Source organism: Podarcis raffonei, chromosome 5 (assembly GCF_027172205.1).
Source record: "Podarcis raffonei isolate rPodRaf1 chromosome 5, rPodRaf1.pri, whole genome shotgun sequence".
NCBI lineage: Eukaryota > Metazoa > Chordata > Lepidosauria > Squamata > Lacertidae > Podarcis > Podarcis raffonei.
This window is the reverse complement of record NC_070606.1, coordinates 30,120,797-30,147,286: the sequence shown is the minus strand read 5'-3', so window position 1 is coordinate 30,147,286 and position 26,490 is coordinate 30,120,797. Positions and strand designations below refer to the sequence as shown.

The window sequence follows — 26,490 nt, the reverse complement described above, 5'->3', positions numbered from 1 at the left end:
TTCTACCTCTGCCACCCATTTTTCATTGGGGTTGGGGTTTGCCCTTCAACTGACACTCATGGTTCAACTGTTCTTAACCATAGACTGATAGACCTACACAGTCCTCTCAACTTCTTGAAAAGTCTTGTTTCATTAGGCACCTCCCTTTTATCCCTCCTTTGCTAGTGTCAGCTACTATTAACATTTTATAAATTCTGGGCATTCACAGGGCATCTCTGTTTTTCTTTTTAATTTGCACATTTGTAGACTTTTGTTTATCTTGGGAGACCTCAGGAAATATGTAAAAAACCAAACAAAAACAAACCCCAATTATTTATTTTTGGGTGGCTCCATTTTACTTTCAAACCGATGGGCACTCAACTATCCAAGTTTGCTATTAGAGGGAATGATGGTTTCTTCAGTGAACCGAGTTTGTTCCCAATATATCACTTTTATATACATTGCACATGTCTGGGTATCTTGTCTGCTATCAACCGATAATAACATGGTAAGAGCTGCATTTCTCAGCAAAATGATGTAACTGGTATGAAGCATAGTCAAAAAGGTCCACAGCTTCCAAGTTATCAAGAAAGACGTATTTTTCTGTTGGAGGGGAGATGATTGTCTCAAGTCTGTTTAGATTTGCAGTTTGCACACATTGGCTGTTATTGCTCTGAGTAATGATGGCTATTAACAGAAAAAACATCAACAGAGTGAAAACAGCTGTCGCAAATGCAAGACAGTAATGGAGATCTGTGCTCATATTCTCAGCCAGATTGCAGGCTCTATCTCTTAACTCCTCCAGAAGCATAATCATTGCTTTTTATCACAATTCTGGTATGTATGTATTGAAAAATAATCCATAAGGCTTCCACTTTCCCTAGCCTTAGATTCTCAGAATAAGTTTTGTTACCTGTCGTAAATCTGATTTATACTAAAACAAAAGTCTTTTAACAGCCCCTCTTCTTAGGCACCTAATTAGTACAATCACTTCTAGAGTTGGACTGAGTATCGACAATGATTTAGATTTGAACTGGGGAGACTTGGAATCAAATCCCTTTTTAGCCATGAAGCTTAGGGCCAAGTGAGATTCTAAAGTGGGTGATGTGCCCTGACATTTTTTGTTTTGCTTTTACTTCCACACAGCAAATGGAGACTGAATTTGATCAGAATAAGGAGATAGCAGGAACAGGTGCTCAGTCTTCTCCTTACTTGCCGGTTTCTGATCAAAGTTGTCACAAACTGCTTTGCAAGGGAACTGGACCATTGCCAAAACTCTGATCAAATTCATGGCTATGCTCCACCTGTCTCACACAACACATCCATTTTTGCTCTTAATGGATGTTTAGGCCTGTAATTGTCTTGTGGCCTAACCTACCTCACAGAGATGTTATAAACAAAATGGTGGTGGGAAATCCATGCATACTACACCAAGCTCCTTAGTAGAAGGGTGGGATGAAAATGTAACAAAGAATAAATAAGTATGTGAATGTGTTTTTACAATCCGATTTGAAAGATGAAATTTGAAATGTAAATATTCATATTTGTTTGAAGCTCACTGTGGCTTATTCCTGTAATGATAAACCACTGTTTATTGGGATGTCCAAGTGAGATCATTTTGTGAGCAAAATCCTTTCAGCTCTTGTCAAGTCGCAACTGCAGGATCCATAAAGATAGTGGAGGGGAAAGGGTGATACATAAAGAAAACCCTCCATTCCCATCCATCTGCAGAAACACAATGTAGGCTTCAGAGATGAGGGGAACGATTTTGTTTCTTCTTTGTGTTTTGAGTCTGCATTTTGCATGGACTTGCCAGGAACAGACAAGTACTGCTTTTTTATAGTAAGATCCTTTCAATTGTTATCATTTGCCATCTACAGTTTTTAGGCATTTTGGGATCCTGAACCCTTTCTTTGACACATCAATTTGTTTGGTAAGGACACAAGATGAGCCTGCTGGATCAGGCCAATGGCCCATCTAGTCTGCATTCTGCTCTCACAGTGGCCACACAAATGCAAGTAGGACATGAGCACAACAGCACCCTTCCTACGCACCATTTCCAGCAACTGGTAAACTCCAGTTTCAGAATTATTTTGTTTTACCTTGAGAGGGATCTCTATATGTTTTCATTTGTTATTATTATTATTTGGTCTTTTTCTAGGGCCCTGAGAGGGGCAGACAATGATGATGTAATGATACTTTAACTACAATATCTGAAGAGTCCATGACAAAGCTGGCTAGGAAATTTGTCAACTTGTTTTGACATACAAAACAGATTGAAAAAAATGGTTGTAAACAAAATTGTCAGGTATGGTTTTCATACCTTTCAACACTTTCCCATTATTAACGGTAGTTATATGTGTGAAACTTTTACGTGGGTTGATTTAAGTGAGCTTCCTAGACTGTTTGTACATTTCCTGATGCATTATACAGACATAAATATTTTTTTGTACAAGGAATTATGATTAGGCAGCAATAATGAGCTTTAGTAAATTGAAATAGATCTCAGAGGCCCTCAGCTAGATTGGCTGGCAGCCTGAGCACATTGGCATTATATCCAGTACACAGACTGGGCCATCTTGGTAATATGCCATATCTGTGGATTCTTCTAGTTGATTATTCCTAGAGCTAAAGAGACCCTGATGAATCCAGTCTTCCATTATACAGCCTGGCTTCTTAGGCTAATGAAGAAATTGGAAGCAAGGATGTGGCTTTTGCCTCAAGCGTGCATCCATAGACCAGTTGTGGTTACAAGACTGGTGCATGCTATTTGTCCAAACTCAAAATGGAAATATTCAGTGTAGCAGGGAACTAAGAATATCCTTAGCCCTTTCCATCTGAAAATAATCACATAATAATAATAATAATAATAATAATTTATTATTTATACCCCGCCCATCTGGCTGGGCCTCCCCAGCCACTCTGGGCGGCTTCCATAAAAACCAAAAATACAGTAAAATATCACACGTTAAAAACTTCCCTGAACAGGGCTGCCTTAAGATGTCTTCTGAATGTCAGGTAGTTGTTTATCTCTTTGACATCTGCTGGAAGGGCATTCCACAGGGCGGGCGCCACTACCGAGAAGGCCCTCTGCCTGGTTCCCTGTAGCTTTGCTTCTCGCAATGAGGGAACCGCCAGAAGGCCCTCGGCGCTAGACCTCAGCGTCCGGGCAGAATGATGGGGGTGGAGACGCTCCTTCAGGTATACTGGACCGAGGCCGTTTAGGGCTTTAAAGGTCAGCACCAACACTTTGAATTGTGCTCGGAAACGTACTGGGAGCCAATGTAGGTCTTTCAAGACCGGTGTTATATGGTCTCGGCGGCCGCCCCCAGTCACCAGTCTAGCTGCCGCATTCTGGATTAGTTGTAGTTTCCGGGTCACCTTCAAAGGTAGCCCCACGTAGAGCGCATTGCAGTAATCCAAGCGGGAGATAACCAGAGCATGCACCACTCTGGCGAGACAGTCCGCAGGCAGATAGGGTCTCAGCCTACGTACCAGATGGAGCTGGTAAGCAGCTGCCCTGGACACAGATTTGACCTGTGCCTCCATGGACAGCTGTGAGTCCAAAATGACTCCCAGGCTGCGCACCTGGTCCTTCAGGGGCACAGTTACCCCATTCAGGACCAGGGAATCCTCCACACCTGCCCGCCTCCTGTCCCCCAAAAACAGTACTTCTGTCTTGTCAGGATTCAACCTCAATCTGTTAGCCGCCATCCATCCTCCAACCGCCTCCAGACACTCACACAGGACCTTCACCGCCCTCACTGGTTCTGATTTAAAAGAGAGGTAGAGCTGGGTATCATCCGCATACTGATGAACACCCAGCCCAAACCTCCTGATGATCTCTCCCAGCGGCTGCATGTAAATGTTGAAAAGCATGGGGGAGAGGACAGAACCCTGAGGCACCCCACAAGTGAGAGCCCAGGGGTCTGAACACTCATCCCCCACCACCACTTTCTGAACACGGCCCAGGAGGAAGGAGCGGAACCACTGTATGACAGTGCCCCCAGCTCCCAGCCCCTCAAGACGGTCCAGAAGGATGTTATGGTCGATGGTATCAAACGCCGCTGAGAGATCCAGCAGAACTAGGAAACAGCTCTCACCTTTGTCTCTAGCCCGCCGGAGATCATCAACCAGTGCGACCAAGGCAGTTTCAGTCCCATGATGAGGCCTGAATCCCGACTGGAAGGGATCCAAATGGTCCGCTTCTTCCAGGCGTGCCTGGAGTTGTTCGGCAACCGCTCGCTCAATCACCTTGCCCAAGAATGGAAGATTTGAGACTGGGCGATAGTTGGCCATCGTGGCCGCATCTAAAGATGGTTTTTTAAGAAGCGGTTTAATAACCGCCTCTTTCAGCGGGTCTGGGAAGGCTCCCTCACGGAGGGAAGCATTCACCACCCCACGAAGCCCATCGCCCAGTCCTTCCCGGCTAGCTTTTATAAGCCAGGATGGGCAAGGATCCAGGAGACAGGTGGTTGGTCTCACTCGTCCAAGCAGCCTGTCCACATCCTCGGAGGTAACAGATTGGAATTGATCCCACTCAACTTGACTAGACAGAACTCTAGCACTCTCCCGCCCCGGCCCTGCTCCCACGGTGGAGTCTACTTCTTCCCGAATCTGAGCGATTTTATCTGCAAAAAACTTTGCAAAATCATTGCAGGAGAACATGTGGCCCATACTGGGCCCCGATGTTGCAGGTGGTTCCGCTAAATTGTGAACCACCTGAAAAAGTCTCCTGCTGCTATTTTCTGCAGATGCAATAGAGGCGGTGAAGAAATTCTTCTTCGCCGTCGCTATCGCCACTTGGTAGGCTCGACGTTGAGCTCTAACCTGTGTCCGGTCAGATTCGGAATGAGTTATCCGCCACCGGCGCTCTAGCCGTCTCAACGATTGTTTCATTGCCCTCAGATCCGTGGAAAACCACGGGGCTGTCCGGGCTCCATGCAATCGGAGAGGGCGCTTCGGAGCCAAACAGTCAATAGCCCTGGTTAACTCCGCATTCCAGCGGGCCACCAGGGAATCAGCTGAAAGGCCATCAACATGGGATAAAGCATCCCCTACCACTCTCTGGAAACCATTTGGATCCATTAAGTGGCGGGGGCGGACCATCCGAATTGGTCCCACCTCCCTGCAGAGGGGATGGGTCGCAGAGAAGTCCAGTTGCACCAGGAAGTGATCTGACCATGGCACTTCTTTCGTTTCGCTTTTACTTAGTGTCAGATCACCAACATCCATAGAGGTAAACACCAGGTCCAAGGCATGTCTGCGGCTATGGGTTGGGCCAGACTTATTCAGGGACAGCCCCATGGAGGCCATGCTTTCCACGAAGTCCCGAGCGGCCCCTTGTAAGGTCGTGTCGGCATGGATGTTAAAATCCCCTAGGACGACCAAGCTAGGTGTCTCCAGGAGAACATCCGCCACGACCTGAAGCAGCTCGGGCAGGGAATCCTTGGTGCAGCGGGGAGGTCGGTACACCAAAAGGAATCCTGTACTGCCCCTATTGCCCAACTTCCAGAACATGCACTCGGAAAACTGGGTCTTCCCAATAGGACGCCTGGTGCAAACTAATGACTTCCTAAAAATCACTGCAACCCCCCCTCCCCGCCCACATGACCTGGGTTGCTGTGCGTAAGAGAAACCTGGTGGACAAGCAGCGGCAAGGACAGGCCCATCTGCTTCATCCAACCAAGTCTCTGTTACACATGCCAGGTCAAGTCCTCCATCCATGATCAAGTCATGGATGGCAGTGGTCTTATGAATCATTGACCTGGCATTGCACAGCAGCACCTTCAGGTCATGTGGGTATCCCTTGCTGATTCTAGTATCCATCCGGTCAGGACCAGACCCGGAGGCAGGAATAGTCCTCAGACAACGACTAAACCTGCCCCCTCTGTAATGACGTGGTCTAGTCTTAGCGTAACTCCTCCTCCTACCCGTGATCACTGAGATCGGTTGCCCCAGTGCATCCCCCCCTGTGGAACATGCCCCAGCCATTTTGTGGGCTGGGGCCCACTCCCCGGCAGCCCTGACCCCTCCCCCTAAGAACAAAATAACACCTTAAACAAACAAACAAACAAAAAACCAATAAAACAATACAAACAAAAAAATTAATAATGTAAAAATTACAAAAACATCAAAATAAATAAAAAATAATAATTCCCCAAGCCCAACCAAACATCCATCCCACCCCCACCCCCCACATACCAAAAATCCAAATGAAAAATTTTAAAAACATTTTAAAAACACTCTGTGCCCCCCGGCAGTAACAACTGTCCTCGTGAGGCCTGTCAGGCCCTGCCCTGGGCCAGGTGGTAAGTGGCAGGAAGGAGCAGGGCCCTCAGGCACTCACACAGGGGAGTCCTCCTGGGCAGCAGGCAGCAAGCACCACGCAGTCCTTATGAGGCCCCAGGCCCCGCCCCAGGCCAGATGGTAAGTGGCAGGAAGGAGCAGGGCCCTCAGGCACTCACACAGGGGAGTCCTCCTGGGCAGCAGGCATGTATTACTGTACATGAAGGGTTATCTGTATGAGTTTCTTGAATCATGAAGAGATCCTTCACAGGAAATGAAAACTGATTTTTTTCCTTCTTCTTCTGAGGGAAGACTTGATAAAAACCTTTGCCTGGGTTTAAGAGAATTTTGCAGAGAGCAAGCATTTGGTGAAGTCTCTGAACTCTGCCATCATCTTCCAGGAACTCTACATTCCAGAAGTACAACTTTCTTTTAATTTGTTCAGATGTGTTGCTCTTTCCTGGGGTTAAAAAAATAGAGAATTCCTGCAGGGAACTTTAGAGAACCATGCCCACAAAGCCAAGATTGATCCCCTTCAAGATTCTTTGAATCCCTGCTGTATAAAAGAGTCAGTAGAATACTATAGTTTCCAGCTTGTGTGCAATTCCATGCAAACTCCCCTTCTCACTTTGTTAGACTATTATATTTAACTCATTTTCCGGTTTCTCCACAACCTCTTTCCCTGCCACTGAGAAAGTTCAATTATTTTTGAAATAATAAAAATCTAAATAATAAAATATAGTCAAGATTTATGGATACATAAGTTTATTTATGGGATGTGGGTGGCGCTGTGGTCTAAACCACAGAGACTAGGGCTTGTCGATCAGAAGGTTAGCAGTTTGAATCCCCGCGATGGGGTGAGTGCCTGTTGTTTGGTCCCAGCTCCTGCCCACCTAGCAGTTCGAAATCACGTCAAAGTGCAAGTAGATAAATAGGTACCGCTCTGGCAGGAAGATAAACGGCGTTTCCATGTGCTGCTCTGGTTTGCCAGAAGTGGCTTAGTCATACTGACCACATGACCCGGAAGCTGTCTGCAGATAAACACCGGCTCCCTTGGCCTATAGAGCGAGATGAGCGCACAACCTCAGAGTCATCCATGACTGGACCTAACGGTCAGGAGTACCTTTACCTTATTAAGTTTGTTGCCATCCCATTCCACATGTTAAAAAACCCCAGAAGAGCCCATATCCCCCTAGACAACATTGTGTAGGGATGATTCAAATTCTGTTCAGTCAGTCTCTACCATGCTTGTTTTTCCATAGGAACTAGTTTCAGATGTTATCAGTACTGAGAATACATTCTAGCTAACAATAGTAATATTTCAATGACATACATATATCAGAAACATTTAGTCATTGGCTTTAAGCTGTGGGTGGGTGACCTTTTTCAGCTAAAGCCTGCATACCCTCGTGGGCCAGAGTAAAAAAGAAAGTGGCTTGGGCCAGGGGCAAAAGTGGGCAGAGCAACAGATATTACTCCTACTTTGTGCAGTAGCTTGCATTCCAACCACACACATCGGAGGTTCCTACACATCCCCACATATAAAGACAAGCAAGATGCATTATCATAGGTCATGGATACATTCCAACCAGGCAAAAACACATGAAGATTGTGTAGAACAGGGTCAGTGAGGGATGTGTCCTGGGAATGGGATGTGGCCTAGGGAGGGTCTCTAAGCCCAGATTAGAGAGGCCAGGACGACTGCATTCTTTCCCCAGGCCTGATGTTTCTTACACCTGCCTTTAGAGAATACAGTTTTCACACTCTCAGCTTTTGGGTGTTTATAATCCCCTCGAATCTTTCACAGTTGGGAATAACGGAAGAGGTTGGTTAGTCAGTGGGAGCTACTTACCGTATTTTTTGCTCCATAACACTCACTTTTTTACTCCTAGAAAGTAAGGGGAAATGTCTGTGCGTGTTATGGAGCGAATGCCTACGGATGGTGGGGGGATCTGCTGCAGCCGTGAGCAGAGGATGCATGGTTCCCCTTCCTTCCCTCCTCCGTGGCTTGCAAAGCGGGACAAGAGCTGCTGAGTGGGGAGGAGAGAGGGACAGAGAGCCTGCTTCTTTAAAGGAGCAAAACGGGAGAGGAGAGGAGCCTTCTCCTCTTATACCCCTCACCTGCATTATTAGCAGCATCCTTCTCCACACACCACATGTGTGCTCCTTGTCCCTTGGGTGCTTTTCCTTCCCTCCCCACTTAAAACGTGGTTACAAAGCACGGATCCACATGGATCCTCAGGATTCTTGCACTGGGTGACCCCAAATTCACCGTCAGATCACATGTCTGTGGCCACAGCATGAACCACAAAAATCATACATCCATTGGTTTGTTTAGAATATTTTTTTTTCTTGTTTTCCTCCTCTAAAAACTATGTGCGTGTTATGGTCGGGTGCGTGTTATAGAGCGAAAAATACGGTAAGAGGTACCAGCATGAACACTAGTTAATCTGAGCCCTTTCCATGCCCCTCCCAGTTGTAAACCTTCTGAGCTGGTCTGGCCCTAACACTATGGTCAGGAACTCTTTGCAATAAGCGTTCCTGATCATGGGGAGAGCCTATCTGTGTACAGTAGGCTCCTCTTTCCAGACATGTGGCTGGCAGAGGTGCTGGGGCCAGCAGGAGACATTGAGATGGGGCCAATAAGTGCAGCTCTGCTTTCCCCTCAGTGTGGTTACAGTTGTGTGGAGGAGAATATCTGAGAAGCCAAAGCTCTATTCTTAATTGTTGCGTCGTGGTAAAATTCTGGCCATGCTCTGTCACTCAGAGCAATCTCTGGGCCTGTGTCCATCTAAAAAACACAACACCACCCATATATTTTAAATAGGTGTACGCAACTTGTGATCTTTCAAGCCAAATTTAGGATGCATTGTGGCCTGTTCTTAACAGCCAGAAGGAGCAAAAGGAAGAGGATTTTCATGCTGCTTCTTGGTTTGTGAACATGGCTTGTTGCTGCTTAGCTGGGCATACAAGTCACCCATTAGCAGTACCTCTGCCTTGCCTGAATTCAGAATAATTATTGGCTCCCATTCAGACCATTAACCACACCCACACACTAAATCAGTGCACCCACTGTCTCTCTTGGATTTGCTGAAAAGGAGGGAGAGAGCTGGATTTCATCTGCACACTGATGACACTTCAACCCACATTTCCAGTTAAGAATAATTCCCCTTGTTTTTTATGGAAGGGTGTTGGCGGTTCTGTTTGTTTTATTTGTTTTGAAAACTCAATAAAGCATTTTCGTTTTCAAAAAGAAGAAGAAATGTATGCATACACTCAGAGCAACCAAGTCTTTCATGCCCTATTTTTGGCACTCTGGAAAATAGTAATCTCCAGCTAATGTGTAACTTCAGATGTATAGATTTAGATATAGATATGAAACAGTGTCCATCAAACATAACATAGATCTCTCAAAGCATTTTATGATTTTCTGAAGCAAGGCTGGTTCTGTCATTATGGACAACCAACTGACTGCCAAGGGCAAATGTTAATATAAACAGATATGGAAAAGATGCAAAGGAGCCTAGCATGTGGATGAGAGACTGGCTAATCCTACCTACTTTGGTGTGTTGGTAAACAGCCATTAAAACCTGCTTGGCTGTAACATGTTCTTTGTTTTCCATTATTATTATTATTATTATTAAAATTTATATATCACCCTTCATCCAAGGATCACAGGGCAGTTTATAATATAAACACACAAAAATACATAGTAACAAACAATAGCAATAGCTAGTTTCACATTTTCTATTTCTATGGTGGCAGGAGAACCAAGTAAAATCAAGCCCATATTGGAAAATCGTCTTCTACTGGGCAGCTCCAGAGTCACGGCCAAAAATATTTTAACAAATTCCAGCTTAGGGTGTAGCTCACTTTTAACATGAGATACACTGGGCATTGCAAACAACAGTGGGTGAGCAAGTTGACAGTGCAAAATGCTGCTTCATTGAATTGTACAGTGTGAATCATATCATTCTTGGCATACCAGCCTCTCAGGAGACCAAGTCATTATTTTGAGGTAAATTGGCTCCTGGTAAGGATGTAAACAATGAACAAAAATTGTGTACCATTTATTTGTTTTCGCCTTATGTGTTTAAAAAGTAGGTTTAGAAGAGATTTCCTGCTCCTCGCCCCCCTATGGGAGGACAGTAGGGGACTGAGGAATTGCATTGGACTTTGAGTATGTGAAGGGGGAGAGATAGCTGGGGGGAAAGACTAAGAAAATACAGCATTTCTTCCAAGCTCAGCTTTTCAATTACAAAACCTGCCTCCGCACCATCCTACAGCCCCATCTGACTCTGCCTGTTGTCTGAGGATGGAATGGGGGAAGGTACAGATCATTTTTTAAGAGCATTGAAGAATCAACAGGGGGAAAGTGCCCCAGAGGGAAACCATGGGAGACACTGAATAAAGTCTCTGCTTCCTCATTCACTGGATATTGCTACTAGCATTAATATTGCAGAGAACAAGGAGGTTAAGAGTATACACATGTGGAACATTGGCAGGCAGTCTGAACATAGTGCAAGTAGTATTAGTTAGAGGGGTTGTTTTTTTGTTATTATTTCCTCTATCAAAGGAATATGAAACCACAGGGAAACAGATGGCTCTGAGAATTCATCAGGACAACCACCATGGAATAGCATCGACGAAACATTGGCACAGTGGGTAGGCGGACACTTTCATTTGTAAAAGCACAGAGGGTCATGGATATGTCAAATGTAAACACAGCAATATATCTTATACAGGACACACTGACCAAGCAAGTGTATGAACTCTATTCTCATTTGCTAGTTTCACTAACCAGCACCTGTGGTGATTTTGAATTTGTTGATAAGCTGATACTAATGCACAGGTTGTCACCCAGAGGCTGAGCATGGCTTTACGCACAACTTGGAGTGGAAACTGGAAAGGAGCTATGCTGTTTCTGGTATAATTCCAGGACTCTTAAAATAAGGATTCTTCAAGAGTTGCTGAGGGAAATTAAGCTTTGTGATCCTGAGATATGCAATAATCCGCTCCAACCAGATTTTAGGCATAAATGAGAGGAAGGAATAAGCAAAATGTAGATAACGCCTCACAGATCAGGCCCTTGTCAAACAGACCCCCACCATCTGCGGAGTCCAAGGCCTTCACCCTTGGTGAATTTGTAATTTTGCTTTTATATGTAACATTGCAGTACAGTGGTACTTTGGTTTGCAACCACTTTGGATTACAACCATTTTGGATTACAACCACATCAAACCCGGAAGTGCGTGTCCCTTTTTTTTGGATTGCAACCCCCCCCTTTTTTGGATTACAACCAATTTTTTTTTGGAGGCCCCATTGGCGAAAGTGCGCCTTGGGTTATGTCAGGGAACTGCCATCTGAGACTAAGGAGGTGAAAGGGCTCATGGAGGGTGAGAGAGACCATTCAGCGGAGGAGGGGACCAGCAGGGGGAGAAGTGGAGTTCCAAGGGAAAGTGAGTCGGAGGGAGGGCTCAGAGACACTTCAAGCGGGAGCAGCGGGGAGATTTCAGGACCTCCTGTAGGGACACCCACTCCTCGGCGGAAACTGTCACGCCGAGAGTCCAGAAGACGCGTTTCCGTTAAGGAGCTTTTATGCTGGAAGAAGTTCCGTAAACGCCCACTGTCCGATTCAACGAGCGATTGATGGAGTCATGTTTAAGGAGCTCCATCACAGACAGAGGTTTGGGGACTTAGCCAAACTCTGAGGGATTAGGATTTTACGCACAAGCAGCTCATCATCCCATCACAGCAATCGGACAGTCCCTGAAAGCAGCTTGTGCAGAGAGGCATCATGAGTAACCCAGCCGGAGCCGGAGGAGCAGCAGGAGCTGGAGAGGGTCCAAGCCTGGAAGAAAGGTAAAGAGTGTTGGAACTCCAGCTAGCAATGCAAACGGCGAGGCTAGAAGAAAGGAGGGCGCAGGATGCAGAAAAGGCAAAAGGCGCTACACTAGCAAGAAAGATGCCAGGAATGGTGCAGAAGTTTGGGGGGGACCCCAGGAACTACCAAGCCTTTAGGACAGAGATGCAGTATGCTCTTGAACTGCAGTTTAATGACTTTCCCGACGAGGCATCGAGAGTGGCGTTTGTGATTGGCCATCTCGAAGGAGGGGCGAGAGATTGGGTCAGACCCCTGATGGCAGGGAATAGTGACATGCTGAAGGACGCGAGGAAGTTTTTTCGCGCCATGGATTTGATGTTTTCCAGCGAGATTGAACAGGGGCTGGTGCGCAGACAATTGATGGCGTGCAAACAGGGGAGCCGATCGGTTCGTGAGTACTGGACTGAGTTTACAATGTTGATACATAGATTGGGGTGGGACCTTTCGGCGGAACCCATTCAAATGCTCTTTGAAGAGGGGCTTTCTTCGGCGGTGAAAGATGAACTTTCCCGGGCGCCCAGGGCGGAGTCTATGGACCAGCTGACCAAATCAGCGCTGACCATTGGAGCACGCCAGGAGGCAAGAGCCTTGGAGAAGCGGGAGGGGAAAGGAGAGCGTTGGAGGGATTTCCGCATTCCAGAGATTCCAGAACCAAGTTTCCCGCCAGGAGAGCCGATGGAAGTTGGAACAGCGCGCGCGCGCGCAGTTTCAAATCCCAGTGAAGGGAGGAAGAAGGAGGGAAAGAGCGCCAAGAAATGTTATCTCTGCCAGCAGCCAGGTCACTTTGCCAGAGTCTGCCCGCAAAGAAAGGAATGGCAAGGGATGGCGGGAGCTGTTGGGGGGAAGGAGGAGGAAGTCCAGGAGCCAGTAAAAGCCAACGCCTGTCTGCCTCTGTCAGGGCACTGCAGACAGGCCAAGGAGCAGTAAAAGTGCCCACTCCGGAACCTCCAAGACCAGCCCTAGTAATAGAGGTGTTGCTAGAGCTGGCAAACGGATACCCACTAAAGACTAAGGCGCTGCTGGACTCAGGCAGCTCCTGTAATTTTATGAGCAAGGAGTTTGCAGCTGAACACCAGATACAGACACTCCCTTTAAGCAACCCCCTGCAGGTCACCACGATCGATGGGAGGGAGCTGCTGGGAGGAGAAGTCAGCCTACAAACCGTCCCAATGGTTATGAGGGTGGCCAGGCACACTGAGAGGATAGCGTTCAATGTAGCCACCCTGGGAGGGGCTCCAGTCATTTTGGGAATGAGCTGGCTAGCGTTGCATGACCCGCTAGTGGGCTGGCATCAGAGAGTGGTCTCCTTTGGGTCAGCACATTGTCTGGAACACTGCAGAGAGGGAAAGGTGCCAGAAGGGGCAAAAGCCTCTCTAGCAGGGACGGAAGTGGCGGACAAAGGGAAGGTGCCCAAACAATACGCTGACCTGAGCAAGGTCTTCAGTGAAAGGGAAGCAGATAAATTACCACCGCACAGAGACTTTGACTGCCAAATTAATCTGGTCCCTGGGGCCCAGCTCCCCGTGGGCAAGCTGTACGCCATGTCAGACAGGGAAATGCAGGAGTTAAGGGAGTTTATTGATAAAAACCTGAAGAGGGGCTTCATCAGAGAGTCCAGAGCGGTGGGGGGGAGCCCAGTGTTTTTTGTGGACAAAAAAAACACGGATAAACCGAGATTGGTCGTGGACTACCGGGCCCTAAATGCCGTGTCAGAACCAGTGACTTTCCCCATGCCCAGGATTGATGACATTTTGACCAGGGTGAGGAAGGGAAAGATATTCACGAAACTGGACCTGAGAGGAGCATACAACCTGATACGAATAAAGAAGGGGGATGAATGGAAAACCACCATGTTCACCCCTTTGGGGGCGTTTGAATATCTCGTTATGCCATTCGGATTACAATCAGGCTCCGCCTGTTTTCAATCGCTCATGAACCACGTACTGGGACCTTTGATCTACAAGAATTGCGTGGCCTTCCTCGATGACGTGCTGATATATTCAGAGAATGAGGAGCAGCATGTAAAGGATGTCAGGGAAGTGCTGAGCCAGCTGCAAGCAAACCAGTTGTAGGTGAAATTGGAGAAGTGTCAGTTCCACACCAAGGAGGTGGAATTCCTGGGGTACCGCTTATCAGACAAGGGATTAGCCATGGATCCAGGCAAGGTCCAGGCGGTGCTGGAATGGAAGACACCGAAAACGAAAAAAGATGTGCAAAGGTTCTTAGGGTTTGGGAACTTTTACCGTAAATTCATCAAGAACTTTGCCCACTTAACGGCTCCCATCACGGACTGTCTAAGCAGCAAGAAGAAATTCGTTTGGACGGCGGAGGCGGAGCATGCTTTTGAGGAATTGAAAAGGGCATTCGCTTCGGAAGAACAGCTCCTGCATGTGGATTTACAAAAACCCATGAGAGTGGAAACTGATGCCTCAGACCAGGCGGTGGGGGCGGTGCTGCTTCAGCCAGGGAGCAATAAGTCGGAATGGAGACCGTGTGCCTTCTTTTCGCGTAAGCTGAACAAATCCGAGAGGAACTACACGGTATATGACCGAGAACTACTCGCCATTCACGAAGCGTTCCGGAGATGGAGACACTTACTAATTGGCGCACAACATAAGGTGCAAGTGTGTACGGACCACAAGAATTTGGAGTATTGGAGAACGGCACGGGTGCTCAACCAACGACAAGTGAGATGGGCCCAGGAGTTCTCCAAATTCCATTTTGAAATTTGCTATGTGCCAGGTCCAGAAAACATCAGAGCGGACGCTCTCTCTCGCAAACCTGAATATTTGGAGGGGGAGGGAGCGCCGGAAGAGAGACATATTATCCCAGAGGACCACTGGGTGTGTGGTGCGGCCTGGGTGGGGCAAAGAGAACTGGTAGAGGGAACGGTAAATGATGAGTACGCCCAGGACAAGCTCAGAGGTCTGAGGAGAGAGGGAGAAGACCCCGGGGGTTTTGAAGAAAGAAACGGGGCATTGTATTACAGAGGGGCGCTATATATACCCGAAGGGGAATTGAGGGGGAGAGTACTCAAACAGCTGCACGACAATCCCACAGCGGGGCATTTTGGGCAACACAAGACCATGTGGTTGGTGACCAGGGAGTTTTGGTGGCCCAAGGTGAGGGAGGATGTACGGGAGTATGTGAGAAGGTGTGACCAATGCCAGAGAGCCAAAGGGGAAAGGCGGGCACCAGCGGGGTTATTAGAACCGTTACCCACACCAGAACGACCGTGGGAGGCGGTGTCGATAGATTTTATGACTGATCTGCCCAAATCCCAGGGGAAAACCGCCATACTAGTCGTAGTAGACCTGTTAACTAAGATGGGTCACTTTGTAGCTTGCTCACATGCAGTCACGGCGGAAGAAACAGCGAAATTGTTTGTAGAACATATTTTCAGACTGCATGGCGCCCCCTTGAGGGTGGTTTCCGACAGAGGGAAACAGTTCACGTCCAGATTCTGGAGGAAACTTATGAGCTTATTGCACGTAGAGGTCAACTTTTTGACTGCCAGGCACCCTGAGACCAATGGGCAGGCGGAGAGAGCAAACGGTATTCTCCAACAATACCTGAGGTGTTATGTCAATGACAGAGAGAACGATTGGGTCGAAAAGTTGGCACTAGCGGAATTTGCTTACAATAATGCTGAGAATGTGTCCACCGGGATGAGCCCCTTTTTGGCTAATTATGGGTGCCACCCCAGGGCGTTTCCAGGGGAAGGAGGGGAAAGATGGAGTGTTCCGGCCGCGGAACTTTTTGTAGAAGAAATGGAAGCGATCCATCGTCAACTCCAACTCAACTTAGAAAGGGCCAAGGAAGAATATAAGAGGCAGGCAGACAAGAGCAGAAGGGAAGGTGAAACAATTAGGGTGGGGAGTCGGGTCTGGCTATCAACCCAAGGGTTGCCGTTCAAGGGGGGTTGCAAGAAATTGAGACCCAAAAGATTGGGACCATTTGAGGTCATCCAACAGGTCAACCCAGTGGCGTTCAGACTCCGGTTACCGAACCACATGAAACTGCACCCAGTATTCCACAGGTCATTACTGTCACCATACAGGGGGGAAGGTGAAGGGGTATCCACACGGGGGCCAGCCATAGAAGAAAGGGAAAGCCACAACCATGTGGCGGAAATCATCGACTCCAGGTGGAAGGGTAATCAGGTGGAGTATTTGGTCGCGTGGGAAGGGGAACCGGAGTCGGAAAACACCTGGGTGAAGGCAGAGGAGGTCCGTGACGAGATCTTGATCGAAACGTTCCACCAAAGGTTCCCCAGGAAACCTCAGCCAGTAGCGAGGTTTCGGAGGGAGTACTTTGGCACCACCGACGATGAGGAGGAACTGGAGGGATTCAGGGAATCGGAGTTGGAAGGAGGAACAGACTCCGATGAGGAGGAGTACTTGGAAACCGGAGACAGCAAAAGGTGGAGGGAAGTGTTCGAAACTTCGGAAGATGAGGGAGGTTCCTTCAGGGGTTTTGCTCCCTCGCCTCCCGCAGAGGAGGGGAGGGAAGGGGGTGAAGGGGGCCCTGGAGGGGAGGTGGATGTCAGGGAACTGCCATCTGAGACTAAGGAGGTGAAAGGGCTCATGGAGGGTGAGAGAGACCATTCAGCGGAGGAGGGGACCAGCAGGGGGAGAAGTGGAGTTCCAAGGGAAAGTGAGTCGGAGGGAGGGCTCAGAGACACTTCAAGCGGGAGCAGCGGGGAGATTTCAGGACCTCCTGTAGGGACACCCACTCCTCGGCGGAAACTGTCACGCCGAGAGTCCAGAAGACGCGTTTCCATTAAGGAGCTTTTATGCTGGAAGAAGTTCCGTAAACGCCCACTGTCCGATTCAACGAGCGATTGATGGAGTCATGTTTAAGGAGCTCCATCACAGACAGAGGTTTGGGGACTTAGCCAAACTCTGAGGGATTAGGATTTTACGCACAAGCAGCTCATCATCCCATCACAGGTTACAACCTGTTTTGGTTTACAACCAGACCTCTGGAACGGATTATGGTTGTATACCAAGGTACCACTGTACTCTTTATGGTTTCAGTTTCTGAAATCAAAATGGTAGCCTAAGCACAAAGGGTGAATTTGATGTTGTGCTCTTCTAAATATTCTGTCTACACAAGGGGCTATGGTGGAATGCTAAGTGCCCGGGGCAGTTGCACAACCATCTGTGCTGGAACTCGGTGTGAGTGGAAGATGAATCTGTTTTAAATGAATTTATACTCAGAACTTGGCAGTATTGAACCACCTCTTGTACTGAGTGGCCACTTATATGTAACCTGCTTATGTATTTGTTATTTTTAGAATAATGATCAATTTTATACTAAATTATACATAAGAAATCTTTATTATGCATATAATACAAATAAATAATCAAGCTGCATGTGGTACAATATTTGTGCAGCATAATATTATCTCTACATATGTATATTAATACATACATATTTTTATACAGTTATATGCATTGTTGTATGTCTCTATGTGTTGATTACTTGAGGCAACCTGGGATATACATGGATCTGTGTGTGTGTGTATAAATCTGAATCATATGTATAATGATGTGAATAATGATAAATTTTATATGTGAACATTGTTCCTATTTTTGGTAACTCAAAATGTGGGGTGGTGGAGGGGAACTTGCTTCTTGTCAAAATTAAGGAGCAAGATGGGAATTACAAAAAAAACCCTAAAAATATAAGCTTGACATTAAAATTTTAATAAAATTAGTATTTTCCTGAGGCAGCCACATTCTTGTGTGTGTGTGTGTGTGTGTGTGTGTGTGTGTATGTGCACACACACGCACGTGCCATGGGACTAGGCCCTGGTTGTGAGGCAAAAGTCAGTATTTTTACTTTATCCGCATTTTCTGGTATTTCCATTTTATGATAGATGTCAACCCCCAAACTGTTTCCATTTTGTTTGGATTAACAGGAAAATGTTGGTTTTATTTTTGATCTGAAAACCTTGGTTTTAAAAAAATCAGGCCTGACAGTCAACTGATTACAAACATTACAATATCCAATGAAGAAAATGTAGAACACAACATTTAAAGGTGAACTGTTTTATTGTGACATTTTTTAAAGGTGGCATAGGATTATTTGTTTTTTGTTTTTGTTTTTGCTACATCAGACTAACACAGATGCTCTTGAGATATTTAATTAAGATAAGTTTTCTTACACTAAGGTGCTGAGACAAGTAATTTATTTGGACAAATTGTTCTAAACGTATAGTGAACCAAGGGATTGAGAGACATACTTTGCTTGCAGTGTTATCAACACTGCCTAAAGTAACATTTACAGGAGAAACCTTCTGCAAAAAATAACAATGAGTGATGCAGTTCTAAGCATGTTGTATAGCCTTGTGTGCACAAAGGCAGGGGATAATACTTACAATAGAGATGTTTAACTTGTAAACAGATCCCATTAGTTCAATGGATTTACTTCCCAGTAAGCAGCATTGTAGCCATAGTTAATCATGTTTCCAATCCTAACCACGAGTTTTCTGCAATTATGTGGAAAAGAACAGTCCAGAGTCTGGACAGTTCACTCCCACTGGATTTTGCAAGGCAGAAAACTCTTCACTGATGTTATTCAAGAGCAGGACAACTCTTTCATTCCCAGAGCAGAGCCATAGCAAAACTGGAAGCAAACCATAGGGTCATAGAAGAGGTAGGATGAAAATACTGGGACAAACAGCTGCTTTGCCATGGGGAATTCTGGTTGAGATAGTCTTCTAGCAAAAATGTAATCTGCTTAATGAGCTCTGTTTGAGGCAGGGGGGGTAGAACTTGACACTCAGGGAGGCTTTGTGACTCCCCAGGCCTATTTGACCTTTGGGGTTCTCCCTAGGCCAGACTCCCTTTCCTTGCCACCCTCACTTACTAGCACTGCCCTGCATTCTCCATTATTTATGCCTAGCTGGAATGTGTCTTTGAACTGTGATAGTGCTTGCTGGATGGAGAATGGAGAAGTGTTTTGTTTGGGCAATGGTAGAAAGATAAGCGTGCCCTCTATTGCTTGAATTACTTTCCCCCTGGCATATCCACCCCTGGCATGCAGCCCTTGGAGGTTGCCCTTAGGCTAAAAAAGGTTCTCCATTCCCTTGTTTAAGGGTTTCCAGGCAATAAAAATTATGACAGTTAATCTTGGTTTACTATACCAGGATACCATTCTGTTGGCTTTGTAAAGGCTGCCAGAGTTTTTACATGTGAACAGTCCCCTTGGTCAGGTGGCGTCTTTGCTTCTAGGCTCGCAGACCTCATATGCATTTAGAGTAGATTACATACACTTACTTTTTTACCATGTCAAAGGACTGATGATCAAATGAAATCTTGCTCGCCCACTGCTGTTCTGTAGCCTGAACAGCAAACTTGCAGTAATGTTTTTGCATTCTAGTACTTTCGGTGCATGCAATATTTTAATGAAACAAACAAAAAGTGTTCATTCTAGTTTTGTGTGGTGTTGCTAAAGGTTGCACAACTTCTATTATTTACTTGGGTACTTAATCCGGAAATTCATATTAGAACTGGTGAGGAAAGGGATGAAATGTCCTGAAGCATCTTTTCACTGTTGCAACATGAAGCTTCAGCTCAATATGTCCATAGCAGCTTCTTTGATCACCCAGTCTCTGTGAAAATTGTAAACTGTCAAAATGGTGAGACTTCTGCAGATGCACGAAAATGTCTTAAGTGAGCCCGAGTAGTTTTCCCCATTGGAAACACAGTGAGTGAATTATTCCTTCTAGTCACTGCTGAACTGTGCAGTTATTGCAGAACCCTGATTATTTTCAGCATGTAGACCTGTAAACATTTTAAGTGGAGTTGGCCCAAGACATTTTGCTGCCTGAAGCAGAGCAGCAAATCTGTCCTCTTCAAAATTCAAGGTGCATAGTACCCAAAATTGGTCAAGTTATTTTGGCACCTCAGGCAAAAAAATCCAACAAGCACCTCTCCCTCTCCCTGGCAGCAAAAAATCTAACAGTAATACATTTAATAATATACCAATTTGTTGCCATTTCACAACACCCAAAATCAGCAGCCAGAGGCAGCACAGTCTCACTCTGCCTAATGATAGGCCCAGCCCTGAAAAAATCTTTTTTCCCCAGTGCCATTGATTGATCTTAATGTGCCTTAATTACTTATAACATTTCTACCCTCCCCTTCTGCGGAGTAGTTTCCTAGGCTGCTGAACCTCACAACACCATCACAAGACTGAGAAATAGTGACTTGGTCAAAATTACAGGGTTTGCTTCTTGTCTCAGTGGTGATTTGAAGGTCAGTTTTAGGGGTATCAAGGGACACGGGTGGCGCTGTGGGTAAAACCTCAGTGCCTAGGACTTGCCGATCGTATGGTCGGCGGTTCGAATCCCTGCGGCGGGGTGAGCTCCCATCGTTTGGTCCCAGCTCCTGTCCACCTAGCAGTTCGAAAGCACTCTTAAGTGCAAGTAGATAAATAGGTACCGCTTTATAGCGGGAAGGTAAACGGCGTTTCCGTGTGCTGCACTGGTGCTGGCTCGCCAGAGCAGCTTCGTCACGCTGGCCATGTGACCCGGAAGTGTCTCCGGACAGCGCTGGCCCCCGGCCTCTTAAGTGAGATGGGCACACAACCCTAGAGTCGGACACGACTGGCCCGTACCTTACCTTTAGGGGTATAAACAGACTGGAGGGCTTGGATTGGATCCTGATTTAGTGCTTCAGAAAACAGCCTGTCAGTTTTAGGCTGAATCTGATTTGGAAAAAAATGAGGCTTCTTCTGCCAACATTTCCCAAAATTCACTATTACTGGGAAATAAAAGTATCTATACTTTTTCCTTTTGCAAGACATAGTTAAGGTTGTAAGAATGAGTTGGGTATGTCTGTATGGGGGGTGGGGGACAGGGAAGTTAGTGGGTGTTGGAGGTAGGATTTATTTTGGGATTGCAAAACATGGTTGAAATTTGCAGGCATAGTAGCACCTCCAGAATGGATAAGGCCTGTCAGGTTACAGGCAGAGGATCTTCTTCTGTGCTGGGCGCCTTTAAAATTTGCCCCACCACAGAAACCTCCATAAATTTGATTTTTGGCAGAATTGGGTGAAATTTGCTGCCAGGTTAAACTCTCTGGAGGAAATGAATCCTGCCAGATTTCAGGAGGACTACTGTAATGGTTTTCCTTCAAGGACAGCCTTTACAGTTTTCTGGTGGGTAAAATCATTATCTCTAATTACAAGCTTGAAGTATCAGTCACAACTGAGCATGCTCCCCACCCCACACCCCTACCCTGGTATTTTCCTTAAGGTAACGTCAGAGATGTTAGGTTTGCTTTTTGTAGACAACTTTTCTGCAGTGGCTTTCCATTTGTGAAATGTTTTCCCCAGGGAGGTTTGGCTGGCACCTGCATTATACACCTTTAGGCGTCGGGTGAAAACAGTCCTCTTCAACCAAGCGTTTGGCCGATAAATATATGAGTCCCTTCTAAATGTGTTGTTGGAGGGGGGTTACTGGTTTGTGTTTTTCTTGTTTTTATTTTATATTTTGAGGGGTTTTTTTACCTTGTATTTTTATGTTGTGAACCACCCTGAGATCTATGGATGAAAAGCGCTATTCAAATTTAATAAATAAAATAAATAGTACTTATGCATTACATAGTTATTTTTAACTTGTAGAAGTTGGAGCTATTTCTTTATTTAACTCTACTGTAATTAATTGTCCTATGAAAAATATGTATATTCTAATGGAGCCCCTAAGCAGGGAAATGTGCAAGGGGTTGGGCAGTGCCCATATGAATGTATGTTATGGTTAGCCTGGATATACTAGATCAATATGAACGTAAGTTGATTGGAAATCCTTGAAACCAGAAGCATATATTTATTGCAAGTACATGTGGCCTGAATGAACAAACCACCCTTGTTGAACACAGTACTTTTGTACCTTTTGTTACGTTCAAAAATATAATTTACTAAAGTAGATTGAATATATTATTTTCTAAAGAGAAATTATGGTAGTGAGAAATGCTAGTCTTTAAGGTGCCATGGGACTCTTTGTTGCTTTTATTAAGATGTTAAACATACTAGCTTTGTATGCTCAAAATTTTCATTTTTGCTGTTTTTTTTCCAGGCTGACAAAAAAGAAAGGAGCAATGCCTTGAATATTGCAATAGATAATATGTGCAAGAAAACAAGAGACCTCCGCAGGCAGGTAATCTCCTCAGGGAAAAAGTATGTTAAATAGATAGTTCTGCAAGCAGTTATAACATAAAATAATAATTATGACATGCTTTTGTTTTATTTTACGGAGACACACTTTTCTTTAAGAAATGCAGATGGAGATTAGGGATGCAGGTTTGGAACAGTGGAAACACCAAAAGTCCAAGATTTAGAAATATGTATTCAAGGGTCCAGTGAGTGGTGAGAACACCTAATGTTGCTTTATTGCTTGAAGGTGTGGGCTTAGTCAGTTCCTTGGATGACAGATTCCATTATATAAGAGTGAGAGATTAAATAGTCCTAGGGCAAAGGCACATGACGAAGCAGCATTGCTGAAAGCTAAGCAGATCTGGATCTGGTCAGCCCCTCCTGCACAGCAATGTCTGTTTTGAGAGAAAGGATGGAAAACAGAATAACAGCTTTCTTCTGTGAAAATGATTCTTTCCATACTGGAGGTTGTTTAAAAGCATCCTTACACAATACATTTTAAAAACATCTTTACACAATGCATTAAAATAAAATTAAAACTAACAGCCATAATCTAGCATAGCCTTGCTGGAATATAATAGTCTTATTTATACCCTCAAACCCAGACAGAATCCTGTTCCTAATCTATGCTTAGTATAAGAATATTAAATTGATTATGTGATGGAAAAAAGCAGGTTGATGGGCAAATAATTTATGCTGGGTGTCAAAGGCGACAGAACCAGTTTGTGGATTCATCTTATATATTGTAAATGTGTGATTATAACATTGAGTGTGCAGATCTGTACACATACATTTTACTGTTCATATCCAGGAACATTTAGGTACCAAGTAGTGTGAAAATCAACTTACAAGGTAAAATTCACTAAGTTCTACTAGCCACTAGAAAAAGTGATACTCTCACCAAGCATTTGTAACAGGAGGCTGAAAAATACACTCTTAAATCTGAGATTGTTCTTTGAAGTTGTTGGTATCCATCTTTCTAGAAAGACAATGGAAAACTGCACCTTCGGGGGTAAAGTCAAACCATTGGAGAGTTACAGCGCCTGCTGTGGCTGTATAGACAAATACAAGAGAGACCTGTTTTATTATTGCAACTGGGGCAGATGAAGGCATCCAGTTTCGCTGTTACAAGTACCCCATTGTGTTTCTTCTCTCTGTGCTCCTCCCAGTGGTCATTTCCAGTGGTCATTTCTCCACTGGCTGCTGCTGTGGATACATGACCTGAATGTCTGTCTCCAGGCACTGCAGTCATCAGTAAGGGATTCTCACATGGTGGGGTTAATGTTGCCAGCCTTCATGTCACGTTTGCAGACATCTTTATAACACAGAGTTGGCCTGGTGCCTGAGGCCAGCTACTTATAAAGCACATCCTGGGGGATCCTGACATCTTCCATTCTATGTACATGACTAATCAATAAAGATCCCTTCTCTTTAAAATAATTTTTAAAGCACATTGTTTCATTTTGCATCACATTTAGTATTTTTACATGTACTGATAAGAGCAAGAGTCATAATTCACAGTGAATAATTTAACCCAGTTGATTGTGTTAGTAGTCAGTTCTGACATAAAGCAGGAGTGGAGGACCTCATGGGTCCAGAGCAGCTTAGATGGGGGCATGGGGTGGGGGAGAGGAAATGGAAGTCCCACTGCATTAGCAAAAACTATGTGCACAGAGCATTGGATACAACCCAAGGTTTCTTATTTGCAGAGTACATTTACTGCATAGCATAACACACACGAAATACCATGATATATGATTTAATTAATGGTGCTTTCTTTTCCCAGCTCCGCAAAGCTATCATTGATCATATCTCAGACTCCTTCTTGGACACAACTGTTCCACTTCTTGTGCTCACTGAAGCTGCCAAAAATGGAAGAGAAAAGGAAATAATGGAATATGCTGCTATATTTAAAGAACATACGTGCAGGCTTATTGAGGTGAGTTTGTTGGTAGTGCAGTGGACCCGATGTAACCTTAGCTTTCAGTAATCGCTTTGTATTTTTGTCCCCTAGGAAAGTACAGTGACTGCATTAGTGACTATGTTCACAGCAGCATATTTTTGGTTTTCCCTATTATACATATTTTTGTATGGCCCTGCTCCATGTTTGTTCATGTGGAAGTGTTTGTACCATACTGTTGTTTTTCTTGTAGCTATTATTGGAATCTTCTGTGGGTGTTTTGAATAGTCCTAGAGTGTTTAAAATAATGTTAGGTACTTACTGTCTAATTATTAAGAGAGATACATATAAGCATATTCTTTCACATGTGGATAGTGTACAGGAGTGAACAGACTTTGCATTTGCAGGATCTACTTTGTTTTTTATTAGAATCCTGACATCTACTAACTGGAGTCAGGTGGCAAATAGTAGCTCAGGAAGGGGTAGGGAGAAAGCCACCCACTGTGTCCCATGAAACATATACTCGTATGACTGAATCTGAAGTTCTCTTATAGCCCACCTCTCTCTGTTTTCTTCAGCTTAGCAGGCTAATTCCTTGGCACCTATAAAAGTTTCTAGGTTTGCTTACCTTGCTGTTTTGAGCAAATAGAACTGTCTTTTCTAGCTGCAGACTGACTTTGCCTCACTCCACCCCCAACTTTACTGAAGCCTGGTCTGAACTGAACCCATGCAAGAGAACTCAAGAACATGTGCTTTCACAATCAGAATCAAGAAATCATGGAAATTATTGTCAAGTGGTGTGTGTGCATGCCATTGAACTTAGAAGTGACTGATCTGATAAATTATTTGCTACTCTGGACGCTGCAGTCTTTCTGCATTGTAGGACATGTGAAAGTGTGGCAGGAAAACTTGGGAGTAGCTTTGCTCCTGGATGATGTTGCACATGCTAGTAACACCACTGAGCTGATGTGCACTTGACTGAGTGAAGTGGGCAGTTCATTATAAGAAGAGTTTTCAACATGGGAATAGAAACCCTCAATAAGATTCCCATCTCCCTGCTAGAAACACTTCGCATAGTGAAGCAACCCTCTCCAGTCTCAGCCAATCATATGGTGTCTTGGGAAGAGTTGCTGGTGCATGCAATATTGCCCAGGGGTGGAGTGAGCCCCATGCGTACCAACAGGCACCTTTGTGTGTTCTGCGATAAATGTCTGAAGAAGGTAGATGTGTGACTTATCCTTCATAAATACTACTGCATTTTGCTCATCTTTCTTTGGAAAGAGGCAACACTGCTATAATTTGAAAAGTTACTGGGGGGATTTGAATTCCTTAGAGTTGCCTCTGTGACTACTAGTGAGATATTCTGCTAAGCAATTTGTTTCACAAACACAGTAATAAGCTTTGCCTCATCCACAGATGAAAAAAGAATTAAACAGATGCTAAAGTGGCTGCTGGATGACATTGTCTATGCAATTCTACACTTCCTCTTACAATAGAAATTCAGGCTCAATCACTCACTTTTTTCACAAGTATTTCATTTACATTGAACAATGTAACATTCACACCCACCCACCCACCCACCCCCATTTGCAAAAGGCATTTTATTCTGACTTTGAGCTCCAAAAGGAACCCTCAGTGCAGGCTGGAATAAATAGATACCCAACTAAAACAAATACAAATATAATTTATTCACAGTCCACCAAACACTTCATTTGTGTTTGGTCACAGAATTTACAATACATAATATTGTTAAAAGAGAAGAATATCAGGAAACAAGCATGGAAAGTCAAAAGGAAATTGCAATGGTTGGAAATTTTGTAATTTGATTACCATTTTTTTTTAAGTCCTCCAAAAAGAAAAAAGATTGACAGATACTCTTATTATCATTCTGGAAAGGATTATGTAATGATATATATAAGAGTTTATCTTGCCTCCTGATAAAAACTAGATTTAAAAAGAACATGTGGTGTAGAATCCACCTCTTCATTATTACAAGGGCAGTATCTGTGATTTATGGGAATTTTGCTATATTAAAAAGTTTTAAGTGTAAGGTATTAAATATGCCAGAGAAAAAGCTTTAAGAGCAGATATCCATTTCAGATCAGGCATCCCATTCTTAGAACTAGAACCCCGCAAACCCAGTGACTGGGGTAGAACAAGACCTCTGGTCTGCACCGGACTTTGCGAGTCAATATTCAATGCTCTCTGTTTGGCAGTTTGTAGATAACAAATTAGAAGACAGAAGTTCAACTGACACAAGTTTTGCAACAATTTC

The 26,490-nt window shown here is 44.8% G+C and overlaps 1 protein-coding gene across 7 annotated transcripts in view; it reads left to right on the top strand.

Moving 5' to 3' along the window:
- CTNNA3 (catenin alpha 3) overlaps positions 1–26,490 on the top strand; it is a 577,974-nt gene that overhangs the window by 303,602 nt on the left and 247,882 nt on the right. For all 7 annotated transcript variants that reach the window (XM_053388388.1, XM_053388387.1, XM_053388385.1 and 4 more), the window contains 2 exons: positions 22,239–22,319; positions 24,102–24,254. In XM_053388388.1, coding sequence (XP_053244363.1) covers positions 22,239–22,319; positions 24,102–24,254 — 234 coding nt within the window. The remainder of the gene's footprint in view (positions 1–22,238; positions 22,320–24,101; positions 24,255–26,490) is intronic.